The sequence below is a fragment of the Tachyglossus aculeatus genome, chromosome 27, assembly GCF_015852505.1.
Source record: "Tachyglossus aculeatus isolate mTacAcu1 chromosome 27, mTacAcu1.pri, whole genome shotgun sequence".
NCBI lineage: Eukaryota > Metazoa > Chordata > Mammalia > Monotremata > Tachyglossidae > Tachyglossus > Tachyglossus aculeatus.
Genome location: NC_052092.1, coordinates 2772482 through 2796076, shown reverse-complemented (window position 1 = coordinate 2796076; position 23595 = coordinate 2772482). Strand labels below are relative to the sequence as shown.

The following is a 23595-nucleotide window of genomic DNA, read 5'->3' as shown; positions in this document are numbered from 1 at the left end:
CCTTGACTGTGATCCTTGACCACTAGATGTGTTTGACCTCACAAATAAGCAGTCAGTCATAAAATCCTGCCTGTTTTTCCTTCTTAATATTTTCTTCTCCTTAATAATTAATGGTGGTATTTGTTAAGTGCTTGTTATGTGCCAGGCACTGTACTAAGCGCTGGGGTGGATGTAAGCAAATCGGGTTGGACACAGTCCCTGTACCACATGGCGCTCACAACCTCAATTCTTGTTTTACAGATGATGAAACCGAGGCACAGAGAAGTGAAATGACTTGCCCAAGGTCACACAGCAGTCATGTGGCAGAGCTGGGATTAGAACCCATGACCTTCTGACTCTCAAGCCCGGGCTCTTCCAGGCCTTGCCAACTCACTTCTTTCCCACTCAGGTATGTTTCCTACATGGAAGGTGATGAAATATGCATTCTTCTTTCAATTTCCTGTTCTTTTTCTAATTGAGTTTCTCATTTTGAAGTGTCCAGTGAAATACAAACCTCCTGGCCACGACCCCATGGCTGGTAGTGTACACACAGATGGCCGAGAGAATTTGCTATTGCTCTGATTGGCCAAGTTCCCTTTGCAAATCCACCCAGAGGGGCATAAATCTGGGCACTGATGAGAGGTGGAAGGGCCGGTCCCTGCTAGCGGTCGGTGGTGTCAGACAGTGTGCAGAGATGACCTCTGGGAAGATGAAAGTCTTGCTGCTGAACCCACAACCTCCGACTCCCAAGCCCGGGCTCTTTCCACTAAACCACGCTACTTTTCTACCTTTTATTACCCCTAGTGCTTAGAACAGTGGTTGGCACATAGTAAGCGCTTAACAAATGCCATCATCATTATACCTCATCTGTAAAATGGAGTTTGAAACTGAACCCCATGTGGGACAGGGACTGTGCTTAAGCCAATTTGCTTATATCCACCCCAGTGCTTAGTACAGTGGCTGGCACATGGTCAGTGCTTAACAAATACCATTACAGTACTAATAATAATTATTTTATGTCCTCCGCTGGAGAGGACTACCCTGAGCTAGGTGGTGTTCAGCCAATTGCAACCCAGGGATGGGAATGGCTCTTAGGCTACCCAGAAGAGTGCGGACTCAATCTTTAATGAAGCTTTTGGAACTTTATTGAGTGTTTCCAGAGAGATTCTGACTACTCAGAGTCCCTTCCCCTTGGGGAAATGTATCTCGGGGGAATCTCCTCAAGGACCAGGACATTGAGTCCAGAATCATCTCACATCCAACCCAAAGACCCCTCAAAAAAAAAGATATGGGGGGACGATGGAAGGAGCAGTGTGTCCTAGTGGAAAGAGCAGGGACCTGGAAGTCAAAGGAGCTGAGTTCTAATCCTGACTCTGGCAATTGCTTGCTGTGTGTCCTTGGGCAAACTGCTTCACTTCTCAGTGCTTCAGTTACCTCATCTGGAAAATGGGGATTAAATCCTCTTCCCTTCAGTTTAGGCTGTGGTCTCCACGTGGGATACAGACTGTGTCCAACCTGTTAAATTTATATTGACCCCAGTGCTTGAAACTTATTGAGTGCTTAACAAATACCATTGAAAAAGTTGGGGAAATTTGAGAATCAATTTATTCAGCTTTGAAAAGAGGAATCCCATCTCTAAACTAGGGAGAATCCCGAACAGTGGAGTGAGTTGTGTAGGGGGAAGGAACAGGAAAGGTAGATGGAGACTGGGGAATCTCTGCTTCTTTCAGTGATGATAGGAGATTCTGCTCTTCCTGGAAGAGAGGAGGGATAAAGGGACGGGATTATTTAGGGTTGGGCAGACACACAGCCCACTGGATGATGGGAATGAACAGAACTAGACCAAACGATTGATTCTGACGATACAGAAGAGTGTGTCACCATGACAATGGGACCCAAGTTCCTTTAGGGTCCGCTCTGAGTGGAATGGGGAAGGAATTGGACAAGCCTTTGCCAAGTGCTAGCCAAATCCCAGAGAAAGTGCTGGAGGAGGCTGATTCTGACCTCAGCCCTACAGAGTCACTGAAAGAAAAGGAAAAATCGTGGCAAAACTGTTATTTTTGAACCTCCGTGGTTGTCGCTTGGAGTATCCACAGCCTCCATAGTCTTTATGCAGTATGGGCTTCTCCCCAGGCTGGCTCATACCGATACACTTTTTTTGTTTCACACGAACCTAATGAAAGTAGAGCAGAGACAAAGAGAGCAAGGGCTTCATGATTGAGCATTCAAGCTATTGCAGAGTACTCGGCTGGCAAAGACCTTGGCAGAAAGACTCTGGCTTCACACTCACTGTCCCCTCAAAACGTCCTTCCCCAATACACTAATCAATCAATCACTCATTTATTGAGAGCTTACAGTGTGCAGAGCACTGAACAAAACACGCGGGAGAGTCTAATACAACAGATTTGGTAGACACGTTCCCTATCCACAACGAGCTTATAATCCAGAGGGGAGATAGACATTAACGTAAATAATTAAATTAGGGATATGTACAAAAGTTCTATGGGGCTGAGGGATGGGTGAATAAAGGGAGTGAATCCAAGTGCAAGGGTAACACAGAAGGGAGTGGGAGAAGAGGAAATGAGGGCTTAGTCAGGGAAGGCCTCTTGGAGGAGATGTGTGCTTTCCACCCAAAGACTCTGTTCCACTATGGCAATAGCCCTTCTGTCCATCCTAGTCAAAAAAATCTCCTTCATTCTCAACCTCTTTCCAGCTCGCTTACGGCTCATGGTCATCTGAGACCCAGTTGTTGCTAAGTGCTACACTCTGTGCTCTCTTTCAAGAGGATAACTTCTCCCACTCCACATGATTCTTGGGGAAAGGCCTACCTGCTCCACCCCCATAAATGCCACGTTGACTCTGTCTCAATCATGTCTACTTTACCTGCTCCACCCAAATGCCATGACATCCATTTCTACCATCTCCCACAGCTATTACTTGCTATTCCTTATTGTCCATCTATTCCCATCTCTGCATTTGTGCTTGAATTTGACTCCATTGTAATTCAATCATTTTTATTCATCCAATTGCATTTATTGAGCACTTACTGTGAGCAAAACTCTGTACTTAGCACTTGGGAGAGTGCCATATAACAATAAACATACACATTCCCTGCCCACAACGAGCTTACAGTCTAGAAGTGTAATTCTGGTTCCACCACTCATGTGTTGTGTGAATTTGGGCAAGTCACTTCAGTGCCTCAGTTTCCTCATCTGTAAAATGGGGACTACCTGATTTCCCTCTACTTCATCATCATCATCATCATCAATCGTATTTATTGAGCGCTTACTGTGTGCAGAGCACTGTACTAAGCACTTGGGAAGTACAAGTTGGCAACATATAGAGACAGTCCCTACCCAACAGTGGGCTCACAGTCTGAAAGGTAGTCACAAGGTTTCTGCTGCATGGGCCTGGTAGTCACAAGGTTTGCTGCCATTTGTCTGCTGCATGGGGTTAGGGCACGGGCCTGGTAGTCATCATCATCAATCGTATTTATTGAGCACTTACTGTGTGCAGAGCACTGTACTAAGTGCTTGGGAAGTACAAGTTGGCAACATATAGAGACAGTCCCTACCCAACAGTGGGCTCACAGTCTAAAATGCAGTCACAAGGTTTCTGCTGCATAGGGACAGGGCATGGGCCTGGTAGTCACAAGGTTTGCTGCCATTTGTCTGCTGCATGGGGTTAGGGCACGGGCCTGGGAGTCATCATCATCAATCGTATTTATTGAGCACTTACTGTGTGCAGAGCACTGTACTAAGCGCTTGGGAAGTACAAGTTGGCAACATATAGAGACAGTCCCTACCCAACAGTGGGCTCACAGTCTAAAAGGTAGTCACAAGGTTTCTGCTGCATAGGGACGGGGCATGGGCCTGGTAGTCACAAGGTTTGCTGCCATTTGTCTGCTGCATAGGTTTGGGGCATGGGCCTGGTAGCCATCATCATCAATCGTATTTATTGTGCGCTTACTGTGTGCAGAGCACTATACTAAGCACTTGGGAAGTACAAGTTGGCAACGTATAGAGACAGTCCCTACCCAACAGTGGGCTCACAGTCTCAAAGGTAGTCACAAGGTTTCTGCTGCATAGGGATGGGGCATGGGCCTTGGAGTTACAAGGTTTGCTACCATTTGTCTGCTGCATGGGGTTAGGGCACAGGCCTGGGAGTCATCATCATCAATCGTATTTATTGAGCGCTTACTGTGTGCAGAGCACTGTACTACGCGCTTGGGAAGTACAAGTTGGCAACATATGGAGACAGTCCCTACCCAACAGTGGGCTCACAGTCTAAAAAGTAGTCACAAGGTTTCTGCTGCATAGGGACGGGGCATGGGCCTGGTAGTCACACGGTTTGCTGCCATTTGTCTGCTGCATGGGGTTAGGGCACAGGCCTGGAAGTCATCATCATCAATCGTATTTATTGAATGCTTACTGTGTGCAGAGCACTGTACTAAACGCTTGGGAAGTACAAGTTGGCAACATATAGAGACAGTCCCTACCCAACAGTGGGCTCACAGTCTAAAAGGTAGTCACAAGGTTTCTGCTGCATAGGGACGGGGCATGGGCCTGGGAGTCACAAGGTTTGCTGCCATTTGTCTGCTGCACAGGTTTGGGGCACGGGCCTGGTAGCCATCATCATCAATCGTATTTATTGAGCGCTTACTGTGTGCAGAGCACTATACTAAGCACTTGGGAAGTACAAGTTGGCAACATATAGAGACAGTCCCTACCCAACAGTGGGCTCACAGTCTCAAAGGTAGTCACAAGGTTTCTGCTGCATGGGCCTGGTAGTCACAAGGTTTGCTGCCATTTGTCTGCTGCATGGGGTTAGGGCACGGGCCTGGGAGTCATCATCATCAATCGTATTTATTGAGAGCTTACTGTGTGCAGAGCACTGTACTAAGTGCTTGTGAAATACAAGTTGGCAACATATAGAGACAGTCCCTACCCAACAGTGGGCTCACAGTCTCAAAGGTAGTCACAAGGTTTCTGCTGCATAGAGACGGGGTATGGGCTTGGTAGTCACAAGGTTTGCTGCCATTTGTCTGCTGCATGGGGTTAGGGCATGGGCCTGGTAGTCATCATCATCAATCGTATTTATTGAGCGCTTACTGTGTGCAGAGTACTATACTAAGCGCTTGGGAAGTACAAGTTGGCAACATATAGAGACAGTCCCTACCCAACAGTGGGCTCACAGTCTAAAAGGTAGTCACAAGGTTTCTGCTGCATAGGGACAGGGCATGGGCCTGGTAGTCACAAGGTTTGCTGCCATTTGTCTGCTGCATAGGGTTGGGGCACGGGCCTGGGAGTCATCATCATCAGTCGTATTTATTGAGTGCTTACTGTGTGCAGAGCACTATACTAAGCGCTTGGGAAGTGCACGTTGGCAACATATAGAGACAGTCCCTACCAAACTGTGGGCTCACAGTCTAAAAGGTAGTCACAAGGTTTCTGCTGCATAGGGACGGGGCACGGGTCTGGTAGTCACAAGGTTTGCTGCCATTTGTCTGCTGCATGGGGTTAGGGCACGGGCCTGGGAGTCATCATCATCAATCGTATTTATTGAGCGCTTACTGTGTCTAGAGCACTGTACTAAGCGCTTAGGAAGTGCACGTTGGCAACATATAGAGACAGTCCCTACCCAACAGTGGGCTCACAGTCTGAAAGGTAGTCACAAGGTTTCTGCTGCATGGGCCTGGTAGTCACAAGGTTTGCTGCCATTTGTCTGCTGCATGGGGTTAGGGCACGGGCCTGGTAGTCATTATCATCAATCGTATTTATTGAGCGCTTACTGTGTGCAGAGCACTGTACTAAGCGCTTAGGAAGTACAAGTTGGCAACATAGAGAGACAATCCCTACCCAACAGTGGGCTCACAGTCTAAAAGGTAGTCACAAGGTTTCTGCTGCATAGGGACAGGGCATGGGCCTGGTAGTCACAAGGTTTGCTGCCATTTGTCTGCTGCATGGGGTTAGGGCATGGGCCTGGTAGTCATCATCATCAATCGTATTTATTGAGCACTTACTGTGTGCAGAGCACTGTACTAAGCGCTTGGGAAGTACAAGTTGGCAACATATAGAGACAGTCCCTACCCAACAGTGGGCTCACAGTCTAAAAGGTAGTCACAAGGTTTCTGCTGCATAGGGACGGGGCATGGGCTTGGGAGTCACAGGGTTTGCGGCCGTTTGTCTGCTGCATGGGGTTAGGGCACGGGCCTGGTAGTCATCAACATGAATCGTATTTATTGAGCGCTTACTGTGTGCAGAGCACTGTACTAAGCGCTTGGGAAGTGCACGTTGGGAACATTATAGAGACAGTCCCTACCCAACAGTGGGCTCACAGTCTAAAATGTAGTCACAAGGTTTCTGCTGCATAGGGATGGGGCATGGGCCTTGGAGTTACAAGGTTTGCCGCCATTTGTCACCACTTCAGACTGTGAGCCCCAAGTGGGACCAGAATAGTGTACGATCTGCTTGAGTTGAATCTACCCTAACACTTAGTACAGTGTTTGGCACATAGTGAGCATTTGACAAATGCAGTATTATCATTTTTAATCTTCTTTCAACCAAGTCCAGAGATTTTTTTATGGGACATGAAACGATTCTGTTACAATACTGCTTAAGAAAGTCTCTTTAGGAGAATAGGTCAGGCAATCTGGTCTATAGCTTTAATGAACTACTTCAAACAGATGGAGAGTTAGCTTAGTGTTAGGATAACAGGAGAGATGAAATTGGTTTATTCTTACCCAGAAGAGTGACCACGTGTTCTTGTCGTGTTGCTGGATAATTAACAAAATAGCTGAAGGCTTTCAAGCCTTCTTCAGATGCTTTCATGTCTCTACCTACAAAAGACAACAGAAAATTTGAATCAGTTAGGACTCTACTATCGGGCAGTTGTTTGATGGGAAATAGTGATTGAGGGAACATTGATGGGGAGAAGAAGGAACGTGTAGCTTTAGGGAGGCCCTTAGAATAGCTTCAACCCAAACTCAGAGGTCCAGCCCATAGAGCAAGGGCCTCTGAGTCAGAAGGACCTGGGTTCTAATCCCTGCTCTGCCACGTCTGCTATGTGACTTTAGGTAAGCCACTTTATTTCTCTATGTCTCAGTTACTTCATCTGTAAAATGGGATTAAGAGTGTGAGCCCCATGTGGGATGGGGACTCTGTCCCACCTGATTAACTTGTATCTATCTCAGTGCTTAGAACAGTGCTTGGCACAAAATAAGCACTTAAGTACCACCATTATTATTATTATTATTATAGGGAGAATGTCACTGACATGGAGCATGAAGTGAAATGTCTGGGTCAAGGTCATGGACAGATATCCTTACTTTGAAGAGCTTTGCATCCTGATTGTATTCCAACACGCAGTCTGCTTATCCACCTGAGAAGAAAGAGTTAACTGTCTCTGTCTAACTCCCAAATGCCAAACGCAGTCAGGGATGTTACCACAGACCAGGAGAAGAAATACAGTCTACAACTTTTAACATTTCAGCATCAAATAACAGTGCTCTTCCCACTGAACACAACTGACTCAAACTGGAGAAAATGTTCACGTGAGCACGAGTGGTTTGTCTAGAATAGTAGAGCAGTTCATTATGATTCTGGATTGTTCTCATTAATCAGAACAATGGTGAAGGCCAGCCAGAATGATAATAATAATAATAATGGTATTTGCTAAACATTTACTGTGTGCCAGACACTGTACTAAGTGCTAGGGTGGATACAAGCAAATTGAGTTGGACACAGACCCTGTCCCACATGGGACTCACAGTCTCAATCCCCATTTTACAGATGAGGTAACAGGCACAGAGAAGTGAAGTGCTTTCCCAAGGTCACACAGCAGACAAGTGGCGGAGCCAGGATTAGAACCCATGACCTTCTGATTCCCAGGCCCATGCTCTATCCACTACTCCATGCTGCTTTTTGGTCAGGGACACAGAATGGTCAGGGTCACAGAACCAGTGAACAGTAAGTGCCCATAGAGCACACTGGTATGAATTATTGGAACCGGATTCTACTAGAACAAAAGCAAGGGTCCCTCAGGCTGATGAGACGGTGGTGTGGCATAATGTTTAGGGGAAACCTGACACTAATAAGCAGCTTTAGATCAGTGGGAAGAGCACAGGACTTGGAAAAATGATGACTCTGCCAATTTGCCACCCTGTGGCCTTTGACAAGCCACTTAACTTCTCCGTGCCTCGGTTTGCTCCTCTGTAAAATGGGGATAAATTGCCTGTTCTCCCTCCCTCAGACTGTAAGCCTCTCAGGTCAACAGTTATTCTGTGGTGGTGAAACCAGATTCCTTAATGGTTCCCTCAAGCCTGAACTGCAAAGCTAGTGGGATTGGGGATAGACAGTCAACAAAAGCAGGCTGATTCCACAGATTCTCCCTTCAGCCTCTTTGGTTCCTGGTGAATGAGCTTTAATCCAGGCTCCTTACTGCTCAGACTGGTGGATGAAGGGATTCTAATCAAATATTTATGGAACACTTACTGTGTGGAGAGCACTGTACTAAGTGCTTAGGTGAGAACAGAACACCAATATATCAGAGTTGAATTCTTCACTTACTGAGGTAAACCATCATGTGCAGAGCTGTGACTTCATACTTAAGTCGTAAGAGCAGTATAGCATAATCCAAATAATCGGCTTGAAGCATGAACATACTTGAGTCCTCTGTAAGGAATAAAAACACTCACATAGCAAATCAGGATACCCGGCAATGCCCTCACTGATAAGAACATATCAATCTGTCCTGAGATCTGCAACATAACATACTGCATGTTTCTACTACTCCAGCGGACAGGGACCTGAGTTCTAAGCCCCATCTGCCACTTGTCCACAAGCCACTTAATTTCTCTGTGCTTCAGAGATAAATGGGGTTTATAGACTACTCCCACCTACTTAGAATGTGAGTCCTGTTTAGGACAATAGTAGTAATGATAGTATTTAGTAGCCCTTACTGGAAGTAAAGCCCTGTACTAAGCTCTGGGAAAGAGTACCTAGGTGGTAATGTTAGAATATACAGCCCAATCAAGAGGAAGGATTGAGTTGGAAAATTCCTCCCCCAGCTTGCTCTTAGAGCCAGTGAACAACTTTGACACTGGAGTTCAGTCCCTTCTCTGATCCTCGTACCCAAAGGATCCTGGCTTATGTCACCGATTACTACTTTTGGTTGCTCCCAACCGTCTGAAATCCAAGTTGTTCTCAGCTCAAGGAATTCCTGTCCCACCTGGTACACTATTTGCATGGATAGGTTTGGCTGGGTTCAGTTCAATCATACACACCTGAAAATTCATATCTCCAATAACTTATTTTCTTTGCCACGCTCTGCAATGTGATGCATTTTCCATTCCTATGGCCACAAATGTAGAGTCAATGGCCCTGACACACACACACACACACACACACACACACACACGCACACACACGCACGCACACCCCCTTTAAGGGCAGAGGAAGAAGAAAGGAAATGATTGGTGTGGATCACAAGGCGATGCCCTGCTTGATTCATTCATTCAATCACATTTACTGAGCCCTTACTGTGTGCAGAGTACTGTAATAATAATAATGATGGCATTTGTTAAGTGCTTACTTTGTGCAAAGCACTGTTCTAAGCGCTGGGGGATGCAAGGTGATCAGGTTGTACCACGTGGGGCTCATAATAATAATAATAATAATAATAATAATAATGGCATTTGTTAAGCACTTACTATGTGCAAAGCACTGTTCTAAGCGCTGGGGGGATACAAGGTGATCAGGTTGTCCCACGTGGGGCTCATAGTCTTCATCCCCATTTTACAGATGGGGTAACTGAGGCTCAGAGAAGTTAAATGACTTGCCCAAGGTCACACAGCAGACATGTAGCATGGCTCAGTGGAAAGAGCACGGGCTTTGGAGTCAGAGGTCATGGGTTCAAATCCTGGCTCCACCAATTGTCAGCTGCGTGACTTTGGGCAAGTCACTTCACTTCTCTGGAGCTCAGTTACCTCATCTGTAAAATGGGGATTAAGACTGTGAGCTCCCCGTGGGACAACCTGATCACCTTGTAACCTCCCCAGCACTCAGAACAGTGCTTTGCACATAGTAAGCACTTAATAAATGCTATCATTATTATTATTATTATCATTATTATTATGTGGTGGAGCCGGAATTAGAACCCATGTCCTCTGACTCCTAAACCCGTGCTCTTTCCACTGAGCCATGCTGCTTCTTCATAGTCTTAATCCCCATTTTACAGATGAGGGAACTGAGGCTCAGAGAAGTTAAGTGACTTGCCCAAGGTCACACAGCAGACACGTGGCAGAGCCAGGATTAGAACCCGTGACCTCTGACTTCCATGCCTGTGCTATTTCCACTGAGCCACGCTGCTTCTTTAGTACTAAGTGTACTAGAGAATTACTGTACTAAGTGTCTGGGGGAGTACAATACAATAAAAAAAGACACATTCCCTGCCCACAGTGAATTTACAGTCTTTGTGTGGGGTGAGAGGAGACATAAGATGATTCAGGAGAGAGAACCTATGTCCCTGCTTTCCCTTGGCAAGGATTCCCCTCTGGCTCATAATTCGCCATCTCACCATCCATACACCAACCCACAGCCACCTCCCGCCAATGTGCCTGGGACATCCACTGGGAAAAAAATAAAATGAAATAAACCTGGAGAGCAAGGCTGAGGGGCTAAGACTCAGGGAATCTGAAGACAGATGCCTCAGTTCCACCAAGTTCCCATATGCCATCTCTGTCTCCTACCCAGTGCTAACTCCAAGACGACTTCAGGAGCAAGATAGTGAAATGATTAAGGAGCTGCAGGAGAGCTGTCACACTTACCTGTAGTAGTGATAGTCGAACTGCAAGCTTCCAGACTCTGAGGTCACAGAAATAGTATCTACAACACCTAACATTTCGGGAACCGAGTCTAGAGCTCTTCCCACTAAATACCACTGACCTGAAAACTGGAGAGAACAACTGAACAGGACTTGTAAACAACAGAGCAGTTCATTGTGATTCTAGATTGTTTGCATTAATCTGAACAGCTGCAAAAGCCAGCTGGCAAGGCATGGGCACTGGACTGGTGAATAATAATAATGGTACTTATTAAGCACTTATTATATGCCAAGAACTGTTCTAAAAGCCGGGGTAGAGAAATATTAATCAGGTTGGACACAGTCCCCGTCCCAAATGAGGCTCACACTCTAAATCCTCATTTTACAAATGAGAAAACTGAGACACAGAGAAGTGAAGTGTCTTGTCCAGAGTCCCACAGCAGACAGGTGGCGGAGCCACAACTAGAACCCAGGTCCTTCTGATTCCCAGGCCCGTGCTCTATCCTCTAAGCCATGCTTCTTAGTACCTGCAGAACACAAGAGTAATTTGGAAGCAGATTTTTAAGATTTTTTTTATTTTAAACCTTCGGCTTCACGACATCCTCTGCCTCACCTCCTGCTGTCAAGTTTCTAGGCTCAGAGGCAGTGATTGGCTTCACTCTGAACTGGGAGGGGAGAGGAAAATCTTTGGGAGCAGGTGCAGACTTCTTCCTGAAGAAAGGTTCTAGGATTGTATGACATCTGAATTGTTCTGAAAAGTAGTGTATGACATCAGGTGTTCATAAAGAAAAAAAACTACTTTAATAATAATAATAAAATAATAATTGTGGTTTTTGTTAAGTGCTTACTATGTGCCAAGCACTGTAATAATAATAATAATAATAATAATGGTATTTGTTAAGTGCTTACTATGTACCAGAGAAGCAGCGTGGCTCAGTGGAAAGAGCACGGGCTTTGGAGTCAGAGGTCAGGGGTTCAAATCCCAGCTCCGCAATTTAGCTGCGTGACTTTGGGCAAGTCATTTAACGTCTCTGGGCCTCAGTGACCTCATCTGTAAAATGGGGATTAAGACTGTGAACCCCCCCATGGGACAACCTGATCACCTTGTAACCTCCCCAGTGCTTAGAACAGTGGTTTGCACATAGTAAGTGCTTAATAAATGCTATTATTATTATTACTATTATTACCAAGCACTGTTCTAAGCTCTGGGGTAGGTATAAGTTAATCAGCTTGTCCCATATGGGGCTCACAGTCTTAATCCCCATTTTACAGATGAGGTAACTGAGACACAGGAAGTTGTGACATTTTTGGCATTTATTAAGCACTTACTATGTGCAAAGCACTGTTCTAAGCGCTGAAGAGGTTACAAGATGATCAGGTTGTCCCACGGGGGGGCTCACAGTCTTCATCCCCATTTTACAGATGAGGTAACTGAGGCCCAGAGAAGTTAAGTGACTTGCCCAAAGTCACACAGCTGACAAGTGGCAGAGCTGGGATTAGAACCCATGACCTCTGACTCTGAAGCCCAGGCTCTTTCCAAATAGCCACGCTGCTTCTCTTACTGTACTAAGTGCTGGGGTAGATACAAGGTTATCAAATTCCACATGGGGCTCACAGGTTAAGTAGGAAGGAGAGCAGGCATTGAATTGCCATTTTACAGATGAGAAAACAGGCACAGAGAAGTGAAATGGCTTACCCAGGGTCACATAGCAACTCGCCTCCTCCAGCAAGCTTTCTGTGATTAACTCCCTTCCACCTAGACATATCAGCCCCAAAGTTGAACACCTTAGTCATTATTTCTCCTTAACCTCAACCTCTGTGTGGTCATACAGATATTATTCAATCATTTATTCTGGTTCCACTTTTTGTGAATAGTTTTCCAGTCTCTCTAGAATGTAAACTTCTTGTGGGTAGAGAACATGTCTACCAACTCTGTTCAATTGTCTCTCCCCTAGACTGTTGTCTCCCCCTCTAGACTTTAAGCTTACTGTGGGCAGGGAATGTCTGGGTTTTTTTAATATTGTACTTTCCCAAGTACTTAATACAGCGCTCTGCACACAGTAAGCACTCAAATACGATTGATTGAATGAATATTGTACTCTCTCAAGTGCTTAGTACAGGGTTCTGCACATAGTAAGTACTCAGCACACCCAGCGCTTAGAACAGTGCTAATGCTTAGAACAGTGCTTGGCATGTAGTAAGTGCTTTAAAAATACCATCATCATCTTCATCCTCATTACAATCAATTATCTATTCTTTTAGGCAGGAAGCATACTTTCCTAAGATCTAGTGCATTGCACATAGTGAGGGCTGAATAAATGCTATTATTAATACAACAACAAAGAGAAATTTGAACATTACCTTGTTAATATCAAAAGTCATAGTTGAGTCATAAATGTTGTATATTTTATCAAGATCCATAGTTCCCATCCCAGGCTCCCAAAGTAGACCTAACAAGGAGCTCAACAGCACAACTTTCATTTTCCAGGGAATGACTCTGCAGACGTTCTGGCACTGATCAACTGCAGGAACTGATCTTCTCTGTGATAACTGGGTTAACATCCCTTTGTGTAGCATTGCAAAGGGATCTGGCCAATCAGAGCAACGGTAAATCCTCCCATTCATCTGTGTGTGCACACAACCGATTGTGGATTTGCTCCATTTTCCTCTGCCTGATGTGCCAAAGTGAGGTTCCCCAGTCTGAAAAAACATAAAAAAGGGATATCAGGAGATTGGAAAATTAGAGGAAAGATGAGTTCATAAATGGGCCAGCAAGAGAAATTATTGAGCACCTGTGTGCAGAATCCTGTACTAAGCACCATTTCTAGTAGACATGAAACGATGTGGCCAGAAGGAAAGAGCAAGGGCCTAGGAGTCAGAGGACTTGGGTTCTAATCCCAGCTCCATCACGGGTCTGCTGTGTGGTCTTGGGCAAGTCACTTCACTTCTCTGTCAGTTACCTCATCTGGAAAATGGGAAGACCGTGAGCCCCAAGTGGGATATGGAATGTGTTCAACTTGTTTAGCTTTAATCTACCCCAGCACTTAGTACTGTGAGCCCCAAGTGGGATATGGAATGTGTTCATCTTGTTTAGCTTAAATCTACCCCAGCACTTAGTGCAGTGCCTGGCACACAGTAAGTGCTTAACAAATGCCATTTAACAAAATAAAATGGGACAGGGACTATGTCTGTTGAGATTTCATGTACCCTAGTGCTTAGCAAATGCTACAATTATTTATCTTATTTGGCACAAAACTGTGGTAGTTGAGGGCGTAGGATAAATATTATATTAATAACTTGGTATTAGTACTTACTGTGTGACAAGAACTATACTAGCTGCAAGGGTAGCTATAGGATAATCAGGTTGGACACAGTCCCTGTCCCACACAGTCTAAAGGGGAGGAAGAACAGGTCTTAAACCCCCATTTTACAGATGATGAAATTAAGCCAGGGAAGTTAAGTGACTTGCCCAAGGTCACACAGCAGGCAAGTGGCACACCTGGAATTAGAACCCAGGTCTTCTGCTTCCCAGGCTTGCACTCTTCCACAGGAGATGTGATTTCAGAGGGGCTTTGAAGATGGAGAGAGTTGAAGTCTGGTGGGTATTAAATGGGAGGAAGTTCCAAGTAAGGTGAAGGGGTTGGAGATGGGAGAGGGTGATGCTCAGAGTAGGTTAAGCTGGGAGGAGAAAGACTGCAGGCCGGAGGCAGGGGGCTGCACCAAATGACCCTTCCAACTCTGATTCACTTTAATACAGTTGACACGTTCCCTGTCCACAGTGAGCTTACAGGCTAGATGGGGTGACAGATATTAATATAAGTAAATAATGGATATGAACGTAAGTTCTGTGGGGTGAGGGAAAGGTGAATAAAGGGTACAAATCCAAATACAAGACCCCTGAATGCAGATTGGGTCCCTCAATATCTGATTGGTGATCAACTCCATATTTGGTCTTGCTCCCAGATTTCTCATGACTAGATCCAAGCCTGTCAACTTAACAGACATCAATATTGACTCTCCCAAGTATTTTGAAAAAAGTGTCCATCCCTCTGTAGGTACTTGATATATGCTATGATTGATTGACGGTTCTCAGTCCTGAGGAAGACTCCATCATTTGAGATTCCAAAACGAAGGGAAATATATATATATATATATAAACATATATAAAAATATATAATAGTATATAATAAATATATAATATAATATTATTATATATAAATATATAATAATATAAATATATGTTTATATATATAAACAACCCAGTGGGAAAATAGCACTGGCAGATGCAAACAGGTAGTGTAGGGGGGTTGGGGGAGCAGGGGGAAGAAGAGAAGAGGCATTTATTAAGTGCTTACTATGTGCCAGACATTGTATTAACTAAGGAATCCTATGGCACCTCATTTCTACAGAGTTTTGAGAATGGATGAGTTGTTCCTATTTTGAGATGGCTGAAGTAGGAAATTTCAGGAAGAGATGAGCTCTCTGGTCCCCATATGACAGATATTGGGGGAACAGAGCAGAAGCTGGAACCAGGTTCCTGGGAGTGAAGGGACAGGGCATATCGATTCTTTACTGGTCAGATGATTCCAGATCCCCAGGTTAGTAGTCCACAAGCTGGGGTGAGAAGTTCTGGGAGGATCCTCAGTTTTTAGCCGAAGGCTCAGCCTGTCAGTACACAATTATCTGTATTCTTTCTTTGGACATCTGGAAGCAGGGAGACCCTGGTTCATCCACAGGACCAGACTGAAGGAGTTACATCAACCACCAGTAACTGGCCATTTCTTCATGTTAATCCGGGGACTAGTGGAGATGCCGTCAGTGAGGAAACAAGAGGGAGACACAGGCTGTTCCATCCCTGGGAGATGTTTGTTCCTAGAGTCCAGGGATCCTGGGCAGGGGCTGGAGAGGATCACACTGTTCCTGTCCAGGCCCCTTCATTCGCCCTGAAACCAACGATCAGCCCTGACCTAGCTCCAGCTGATCCCCTGTCCTAACTCATCTTTCTCTCCTGCCGCTCCAGCCTCTTCACTTTCCTCTCTGAATCCCTGCAATGTTTCTTTCCCTTCTCTACTCAGTCCTGGATCTTCCCCCTCAGCAGGCTCCTCATCACCACTGTGCCCAACACCTTTCCTTTTCAGCTTCACCAATCCTCATCCCTCCGCTTCTCCCGAGGCCTCCTGTTCTCCACTCCAGCCTGGGTTAAATCTGGGTCTCAGGGGTAAATATCTTCCACACCCAACTACCTCAACTGCCAGCTATGTGCTCTATCCATTAGAATGCACTCATAGCAGTGTCCCCTCTTTGCTGACCTCCCTGCCTCCCCCCAATCCAGTCCATACTTCCCTCTGCTGCCAGGATCATTTTTCTATTTTTCTACAAAAAAGCTATTTGTTAAGCACTATGTGTGAAGCACCACACTAAGCACTGGGGAAGATACAAGATAAATAGATTAGAAGCAGTCCCTGACCCAGGGTTCACAATCTTAATTCCCATTTTACAGATGAGGTAACTGAGGTAGAGCAGTTAATTAGCTCACCTAATGTGACACAGCAGACAAATGGCAGAGCTGAGCTTAAAACCCAGGCCCTCTCTTTCTTCTAGGCTGTTCTGCTTGTAACTTTTCCATTGAACAAGAAAAAAGATCATTTCAACCCCAGAGGAATCTCACCAATTGTGAGAATACCTATTTCTCCTCGGCCTTTTGGATTCTTCTTTTAATTGGCCATTTTCAAATTGAGAAGCACAAGGGATACAGTTGTGCAAAAAATCCTGGCTGTGACCCCATGGCTGGCAGTGCATAGGAGAGTTTGCTCTTTCTCTGATTGGCCAGGCCCTTTTATAATTCCACCCAGAAAGACAAAACTCTAGGCATTGACTAGAGGTGGGGAAGTTGGTTCTTGGCAATAGTCTGTAGTGTTAGAGCAAGTGCACAGCTGACCCCTGGGAAGATGAAATTTGGGCTACTGATCATTCTGCTGGAACTCCTCTGTCAAGTCGAAGGAGATGTCAGAGAATACGTACCCAATTACTTTGACGTTCAGAAGGTAATGTTAAAGACTCGGTTTTGTTTTGAGATTTGAATTTGCACTTAGGGGAAAGTGGAAGGGGGAAAAAACACCCAGAATGGATTGACCCTGCTTCCACCCCAAGGCTCCACCCTCAGTTCCTGACTCTTCCCTCTGGACCCTTTGGGCTGGAGGACCAATGCCAACCCTGCTGAGACCCAGAGCTCTGAGGAAGGGGCTCCATTCTGATTCCCCCAGAAACGTGGAGGGAAATTTCAGCACCCACAGTCTCTTTCCCTCACAAGTAATCCAGAAAACTTTTTCCTGCACTGCTGAGCCCTATCCTGGTTGGACTTCTCCCTTGGACACTTCCAGCTGAGCAAGGACACCCTTCCCTGACCCACAGCATCCTGATCAGGATGCCATGCAGATGGACTGTCCCTTTCCCTAGATGATGCCCTTGGTGGTCTCAGCCAGAGGGATGAGAGCCCAGTGATGGGTGTCTCCAGCTGCATTCTGGTCTGTGTCAGGAACAGGGAGGGCAGTGAGAAGGGTCTGGCAAGGCTGCACCTTGCTGAAGGGAGACCAGACCAACCTAATAATAATAATAATGACGATGGTATTTGTTAACCACTTACTAAGTGCCAGGCACTGTACTAATCACTGGTGTGGTTACAAGCAAATGGGGTTGGACACAGTCCCTGTCCCATTTGTGGGTCAGTCTTAAATCCCATTTTACAGATGAGGTAACTGTGGCACAGAAATGAAGTGACTTGACTGAGGTCACACAGCAGGCAAGTGGTAGAGCTGGGATTGGAACCCATGACCTTCTAAACCCCAGGCCCACATCCCCCACAGAGAGGTAGTTGTCACTGGAGGAAAATATCGATATCACCGAGTGAGTTCCTAAAGGGCTGTCTCTTTCCATGTAACTTTAAATCAAACCTCACTCACTAGCCACTCAGTGACTAAGAATGACACAGAATCCAGGGATTAAATGATTTAGAAAGTAAAACAGGTAAGCTATTTATTTACCTAGGCAGCTTTAGATCAGAGTAAGCAGCCATGATGTATCACACCCTGGCATTTATTTCTCAAAGTGGTAAGGATGCAGCTTAAACCTTAGTTGAATTAAAGAGGAAATGTTGAGACAGAAATCCTGCCAAAGAAGAAACAGAAGTCAGAGCGCAATGTGTTGGGTCATGCCATTCAGTCGGAAAATGAGTTAGTGGATGTGTTTCTCACATCCACTGTAGATGGCTCCTTGTCAGGGAAGGGATAGTGACATCACTGGGTTACCATAGCCTTCCCTCCAGCCTTGGGCAGTCCTGGGTGGCAACAAGACATGCATGTTTGTGTGTGTGTGTGTGTGTGTGTGTGTGTGTGTGTGTGTGTGTGTGTGTGTACACGTGTATGCATGTGTCAGGGTGGTGAGGGTTAATGCAGAAAACCCCATTTCTTCTGTACCCAACCTGGCACCTAGCTGGTTCTCTCCTGGACCCACTGGGGAGAGAGGAGCTGAGGAAGTTGACTCTGCTTTTGGATATTTTTTTGGAGTTTTAAAAAGCATCATGATGAGGCAGAGAGCTGGGCTCAGAACCTTGGTCTCCTGACACTTTTGCCCATTGCATGATTCCCACTCATGAATATTCTCTCTCCAGTTTGCAGGTCAATGGTATATCGTTGGAGTCGCAAGAGGAGATTACAACGTTATTAAGAATGTTATAAATCCTGTTAATATAAGCCCAGAAGGCAGAAATATGAAAATTGTAATAAAGGTCTATAAGTAAGTTTCACTGCCAAGCTCTTCCCTGTTGCTTTCATTAGTTCTTTGTTCCCCCGATTTGCTGCTCCCAAGCTTGTCCTGAGAGTCAGAGCTGTCTCTGGGGAACTGGGTGGGAGACATGGAAAGAGCAGGGGGAGTCAGTGGAATGGATCTAACTGCCTTCAGAGTCCTCTGAAACCCACTAATGCTTGGGAAGTCTTCCTGATTCCTGACTGGCTGCTAAGGAAAATCCTCTCCCAATCTGCGACAGCGTCTTCTGAGCCTCAGCCCGGCTCTCAGGGGATTTTCCAGTGATCACGGATGCTGGGAAGTGACTGGGTGCAGGTATATGGAAGGTGAGATGAATCTTCCCTCACTCCAGGGAACCCATTCTCCTAGAGCTACTGGGAGAAAGAGGCTCCTGGACCCAGTTCTGGAATTTCCCCTCCCACTATGTCACAACCAGCGGATGGAATAGCAGGTCCCTGTAGTCAAAGACCATGCTGGGCCCAGAACACTAATCATAGAGTCGGGGACAAATGTCATAGGAAGTGGGGAAAGCAAGCATGAGTCTGGAGGTTTTTCACCTGGAGAAGAGCAGGTGTGGGGCCAGTGCTACCCTCCCTTAAATTGGGTCCATTGACACAGTTTACCTCAGTCCCAATGCCAGTATGGGGGAATCTCTGCTCACAGAAAGCAGGAAGAGTCATGATCTTCACTGTGCCATCCTGCCCAGGTCATCTCCCTGGCATTCATGTTAATCACTTCCTTTCTTCTTTCCCTGCCCACAAAAGGAGAGATGACTGGGGCCAGTCTATGGGAATCAGGATGATTGAATGTTCTATTGTCATTCTAGGTTCTATATGTGTTTTGAATTTCCATACCTAGCAGAGAGTTTGCAGACTGCAGAGAAATTCAAAATTGATGGTACGTACTTCACACCAAGAGCTTTATCCCTAAATGGTGGTCAGACGAATTAGAAGGACATCTTTAGAGGTCTTTGGACGAAATAGAGGGACATTACCCCACCCTCGGTGTCACGATACTTAGGTCCATGTCTGCAATTGATCCATATAATGTTTGTCTCCTCCTCTAGAAAGGGAACATTTCTGTCAGTTCTGTTGTACTATCCCAGTGCTCAGCATTAAGTGAATTGCATACCATTGGTTGATTGGTCACGCCCACTGAGGAAAGTCAAGACCTTTATATCATCTTAAAGAAGGTTAACAGCTTTACTATTTCTTACAGATGGTTCAACTCTGAGTATAAAAGCCACAGATTATTTGGACTACGCTGTTTTGCAATGGAACCGTAAGGAAGAGAATGAATATGCTCCATTGCTGCCGCTTTTTAGTAAGTGATCTATCACTTGTCCTTCAGTCTGAACCTGGAATAAAGTTCAGTCGATGTGGAGCCAAAGTGGTTGACTGGAACACCTAGTCAAAGAAGGATCCCGGGCCTGAGAGTCAGAGGACGTGGATTCTAATCTCTGCTGTGCCTCTTGTGTGACCTTGGGCAAGTAGTTTAACTACTCTGGCCTCAGCTTCCTCAACTTTAAACTAAGGATTCAGTAATACGCTTCGTATTTGTTGAGTGCTTACTGTGTGTCAACCACTGTTCTAAGCATTGATTCAATACCTGTTCTCCCTCCTACTTAGACTGAGGAGCAGGAATTGAGACCAACTTGATTGATTCTAATGACCCCAGCACTTCAAAAAGTGTCTGACACATAGTAAATGCTTAATACTATAAAAAAATTACTTCCAGTACTTACATATTCACACATTGCATATTAAAATGCTCCTTCCCATTCTCCAGCCTCTCAACTACAGGAAGCAGCATGGCCTAGTAGAAAAATCTTGGGCCTGGGAGTCAGAGGATCTGGATTCTAATTCCAGCTCTGCCATGTACTTGCTGTGTGACCTTGAGCAAGCCACTTAACGCCTCTGGGCCTCAGTTCCTTTGATTGCAAAATGGTGATTCAATACTTGTTCTCCCTCCTGCTTATACTGAGTTCCATATGGGACCTGATTATCCTGTATCTGCCCCGGGGCTTAGCATATAATAAGCACTCAAGTACCACTATTATTATAGCTATCCCTAATTATTACTAGTCATGCCTGCATTTCTAATTTTTTTTGTGTTTTGATTATAGGTAGAACTGTGGTAGTCTCCAACAAAGGTATAATGAGGTTCACGCAAATTATGGCAGAATTAGGATGGACCAATCACCTCATTTTCAGTTTGGACCATAAAAGTAAACAGATCTCATCTCTTTATCCCCTCCCCCTCAAAAGTTGGCAAAGACTCTCTGAAGCTGTGAAAGGAATTGATGTAGGGTGACAATGTCAGGCAACAACAGACTTGCCTAAACCTTGTCTCTGCAGCATTAACCAACAAAATCTATCTGTGGCCTGCAAAAAACAATTGGGGGCTAAATAGAGTGGAGAGAAGAATGGAATGGGGTATCATAGTAGGGTCTTCTTAGAGTTTCAGGTCAGATTTTTATAAAAAAAAGACATTTTTAATGTCAAAGCAGATGCGTTATCAAATTTAAGTGGGAACTAGTACTTCTCCCACCCTCCTTTCTATATCAGATGTCTTTATATCCACCCCAGAGAAAGAAGGTTGGGGTTTGACTGTGCTAAGGATGGATGGCAGGGGGGTGTTTGTGTGTGTTAGGTGCTGGCAGGGGGCAGGGGGGAAAGGGAGGGAAGTATCTACACCCTAAACCTCTTCCACTACCATGTGGTTTGAAAAACCACAAACTACCTGCTACTATGGGATGGGATAAGGGGTTAATTAGAGTCTGTGACAAAACTTAAATTGGTCGTAACAGCATGAGCCTATCCTCTGAAGGGTGACCTTCCAAACCAGAAGGTGGAACATAATTTCTTGAATTCTAAGTCATTAAACCTCCAAACTTCTCATGGGCTCTGCTTTCTTTTTCACAGGTAAGTGTATCAAGGATATTTAAGGTGAGTCAGTATTAAAACTACCTAGCAGCTGTTGCAGCTCAAAGTTTTAGCAAAACCCAAGGAATGATTGAAATTTCCTTTCACCTCCCTGCTGCGTCTCTGATGGATTAAGGCAGAAGTCCATTTCCTATAGCACTGTCACAAAGTAATTTGTCTGGAAAGCAGCGGGGCCTACAGAAAAGAGCATGAGTCTGGGTTTTAATCCCAGTTCTACCACTTGACTCTGTATGACCTTGGACAAATCACTTAACCTTAATTAAAACTATTAATTTTAATCCCCATTTTCAGATAAGGTCCTATGTGGGACAGGGACTATGTCCAACCCAGTTATATTGAATATACTCCAGCACTTACTATAGTGCTTGGTCCAGTATGTATTTAAATACCATAAAGTACCATTATATACTAAGTGAGGAAGTAAATACAAGATAACCAGGACAAACTGTTCCGGACCCACATGAGGCTCGCCGTCTAAACTGGAGGGAGAACTGGTATTAAACCCCCATCTTAGTCATGAGGAAACAGGAACAGATAAGTGGCTTGGCCAAGGTCACAGCAGGAAAGTGGCAGAGGTAGAATTAGAACCCAGGTCCTTTGATTGCCAGGCCTGGACTCTTTCCACTAGCCCATGATGCTTCTCTAGCTGAGGCACGACCAGTCTGTAGGGGAATCTCAATCAGTCGTATTTGTTGAGTGCTTACTATGTGCAGAGCACTGTACTAAGCTCTTGGGAGAGTGCAATGCAACAGAATTAGCAGACATGTTCTCTGCCCATAATGAGTTTACAGCCTTAATTTCTCTTAAGACCAGAACATATTTCCCATCTCCCTATGTTATCAAATGATGGATGTTCTGTCACGTCATGGTATACAATATCCACCAGGCCCCAGGATTAATATCTAGATCAATGTCCCTGCCAAGGTGGGGCATGATCAGAACTGGCTCCCCACTTCTGGGAAAGCACATCAGGGGGATTTTATAACCTCCATCTTTTCAGCACACAGTCAATCATCCAGGTCACTTGTAAGTGTTTTTTAATCCAGTTCATTTTGGGGTAATCCCACATGATTTTGATTTGATTCAGAAGGGAAAACTCCATCCTCCTGTTCTGTTCAATCACCACCATTCAATGAGATGTCTTCCCAGGCTAGGATACTCACACAACTCCCTGCTCCTTCCTGTTTTACAGTGTCAGCACAGTCCTCATGACCAGCTGAAAAACAGGCAAAAGTCTTTACAGACCTACCATCGCCTCCTGCTCCACACCTAACTGCAGCTGTCACTGCCAAAACCCCTCCCTTGTAAACCAAGAACACAACAAACTGCAACTAGTCTGGCCCAGCCTGTGATTTCCATTATACAAGCAGTAGCCTTCATTGGCTGTCTGGGTGGGATTTCCTCTTTCTGGAACAATTCGACCATCTCCACCTTCTTCATTGTATCGGCCCACCTCGCTTCCATAGCGCTTAGAACAGTGCTTTGCACATAGTAAGCGCTTAATAAATGCTATAATTATTATTATTATCAGCGCTAATGACCCATCCTGACTTTCCCACTTTCTACCTATTCCATCTCCTGAAATTAAACTTCAAAACCATCTCTTTTTCCCAAATACTGAATCCTAAAATAATAAAAAATAAATATTTGAATACCACCAAAAGCATGAAGGGGGGAAAGCCCAGAAGAGGGAGAAAGAAAATAAAATCCTTTTATCTCTTTCTGTAATTCTTCTCAGTCTGCCTATTGCACATTAACTTATCTTGTTAGCCTGTGATGACCAATTTACTTTCTCCCCTCCTGTGGCCTTGTGTAAAAAATACCTGCACTCTGTCAATCTGGCCTCTGATTGATCTGTGGGTGCCAGCAACTGAAAGTGATTTTTAGCCCCAAAAGTCTCAGAAAAATTATGGATATACAAATGCATTTACTGATGTACTGTTGAAGATTATTTTGTATAAATATGAAGAACATTACATCATGAAGAACATTACTAACTTGCTCTTTTTGCTGATTTCAATTTGGAAAATAAAAGATGGTTTGATATTTT

At 44.9% G+C, this 23595-nt stretch overlaps 2 protein-coding genes across 5 annotated transcripts; one reads left to right on the top strand and one right to left on the bottom strand.

The window, feature by feature from the left end:
- Positions 1-1561: 1561 nt before the first annotated feature.
- LOC119946477 lies at positions 1562-13391 on the bottom strand. Of its 3 annotated transcripts, XM_038767806.1 has the most exons (7): positions 13162-13372; positions 10805-10929; positions 9263-9330; positions 8547-8651; positions 6722-6817; positions 2046-2152; positions 1562-1733 (listed from the first exon to the last, which is right to left on the bottom strand). In XM_038767806.1, exons 1-6 carry the CDS (start codon positions 13360-13362, stop codon positions 2088-2090), a joined length of 660 nt encoding a protein of 219 aa, XP_038623734.1. In that variant the 5' UTR covers positions 13363-13372; the 3' UTR covers positions 1562-1733; positions 2046-2087. The 3 variants fall into 3 exon arrangements, with proteins under 3 accessions (XP_038623734.1, XP_038623732.1, XP_038623733.1); XM_038767804.1 differs by lacking the exon at positions 2046-2152 and having other exon boundaries at positions 13162-13391; XM_038767805.1 differs by having other exon boundaries at positions 1562-2152.
- Positions 13392-16660: 3269 nt separating this feature from the next.
- On the top strand, positions 16661-23273 carry LOC119946478 (beta-lactoglobulin-like). 2 transcript variants are annotated; one of them, XM_038767807.1, is made up of 7 exons: positions 16668-16844; positions 18467-18591; positions 19427-19497; positions 19819-19923; positions 20726-20827; positions 21525-21548; positions 22738-23273. In XM_038767807.1, the coding sequence occupies exons 1-6, from the start codon at positions 16749-16751 to the stop codon at positions 21545-21547; spliced, it is 522 nt and encodes a 173-aa protein (XP_038623735.1). In that variant the 5' UTR covers positions 16668-16748; the 3' UTR covers position 21548; positions 22738-23273. The 2 variants fall into 2 exon arrangements, with proteins under 2 accessions (XP_038623736.1, XP_038623735.1); XM_038767808.1 differs by lacking the exon at positions 20726-20827 and having other exon boundaries at positions 16661-16844.
- Positions 23274-23595: the final 322 nt, after the last annotated feature.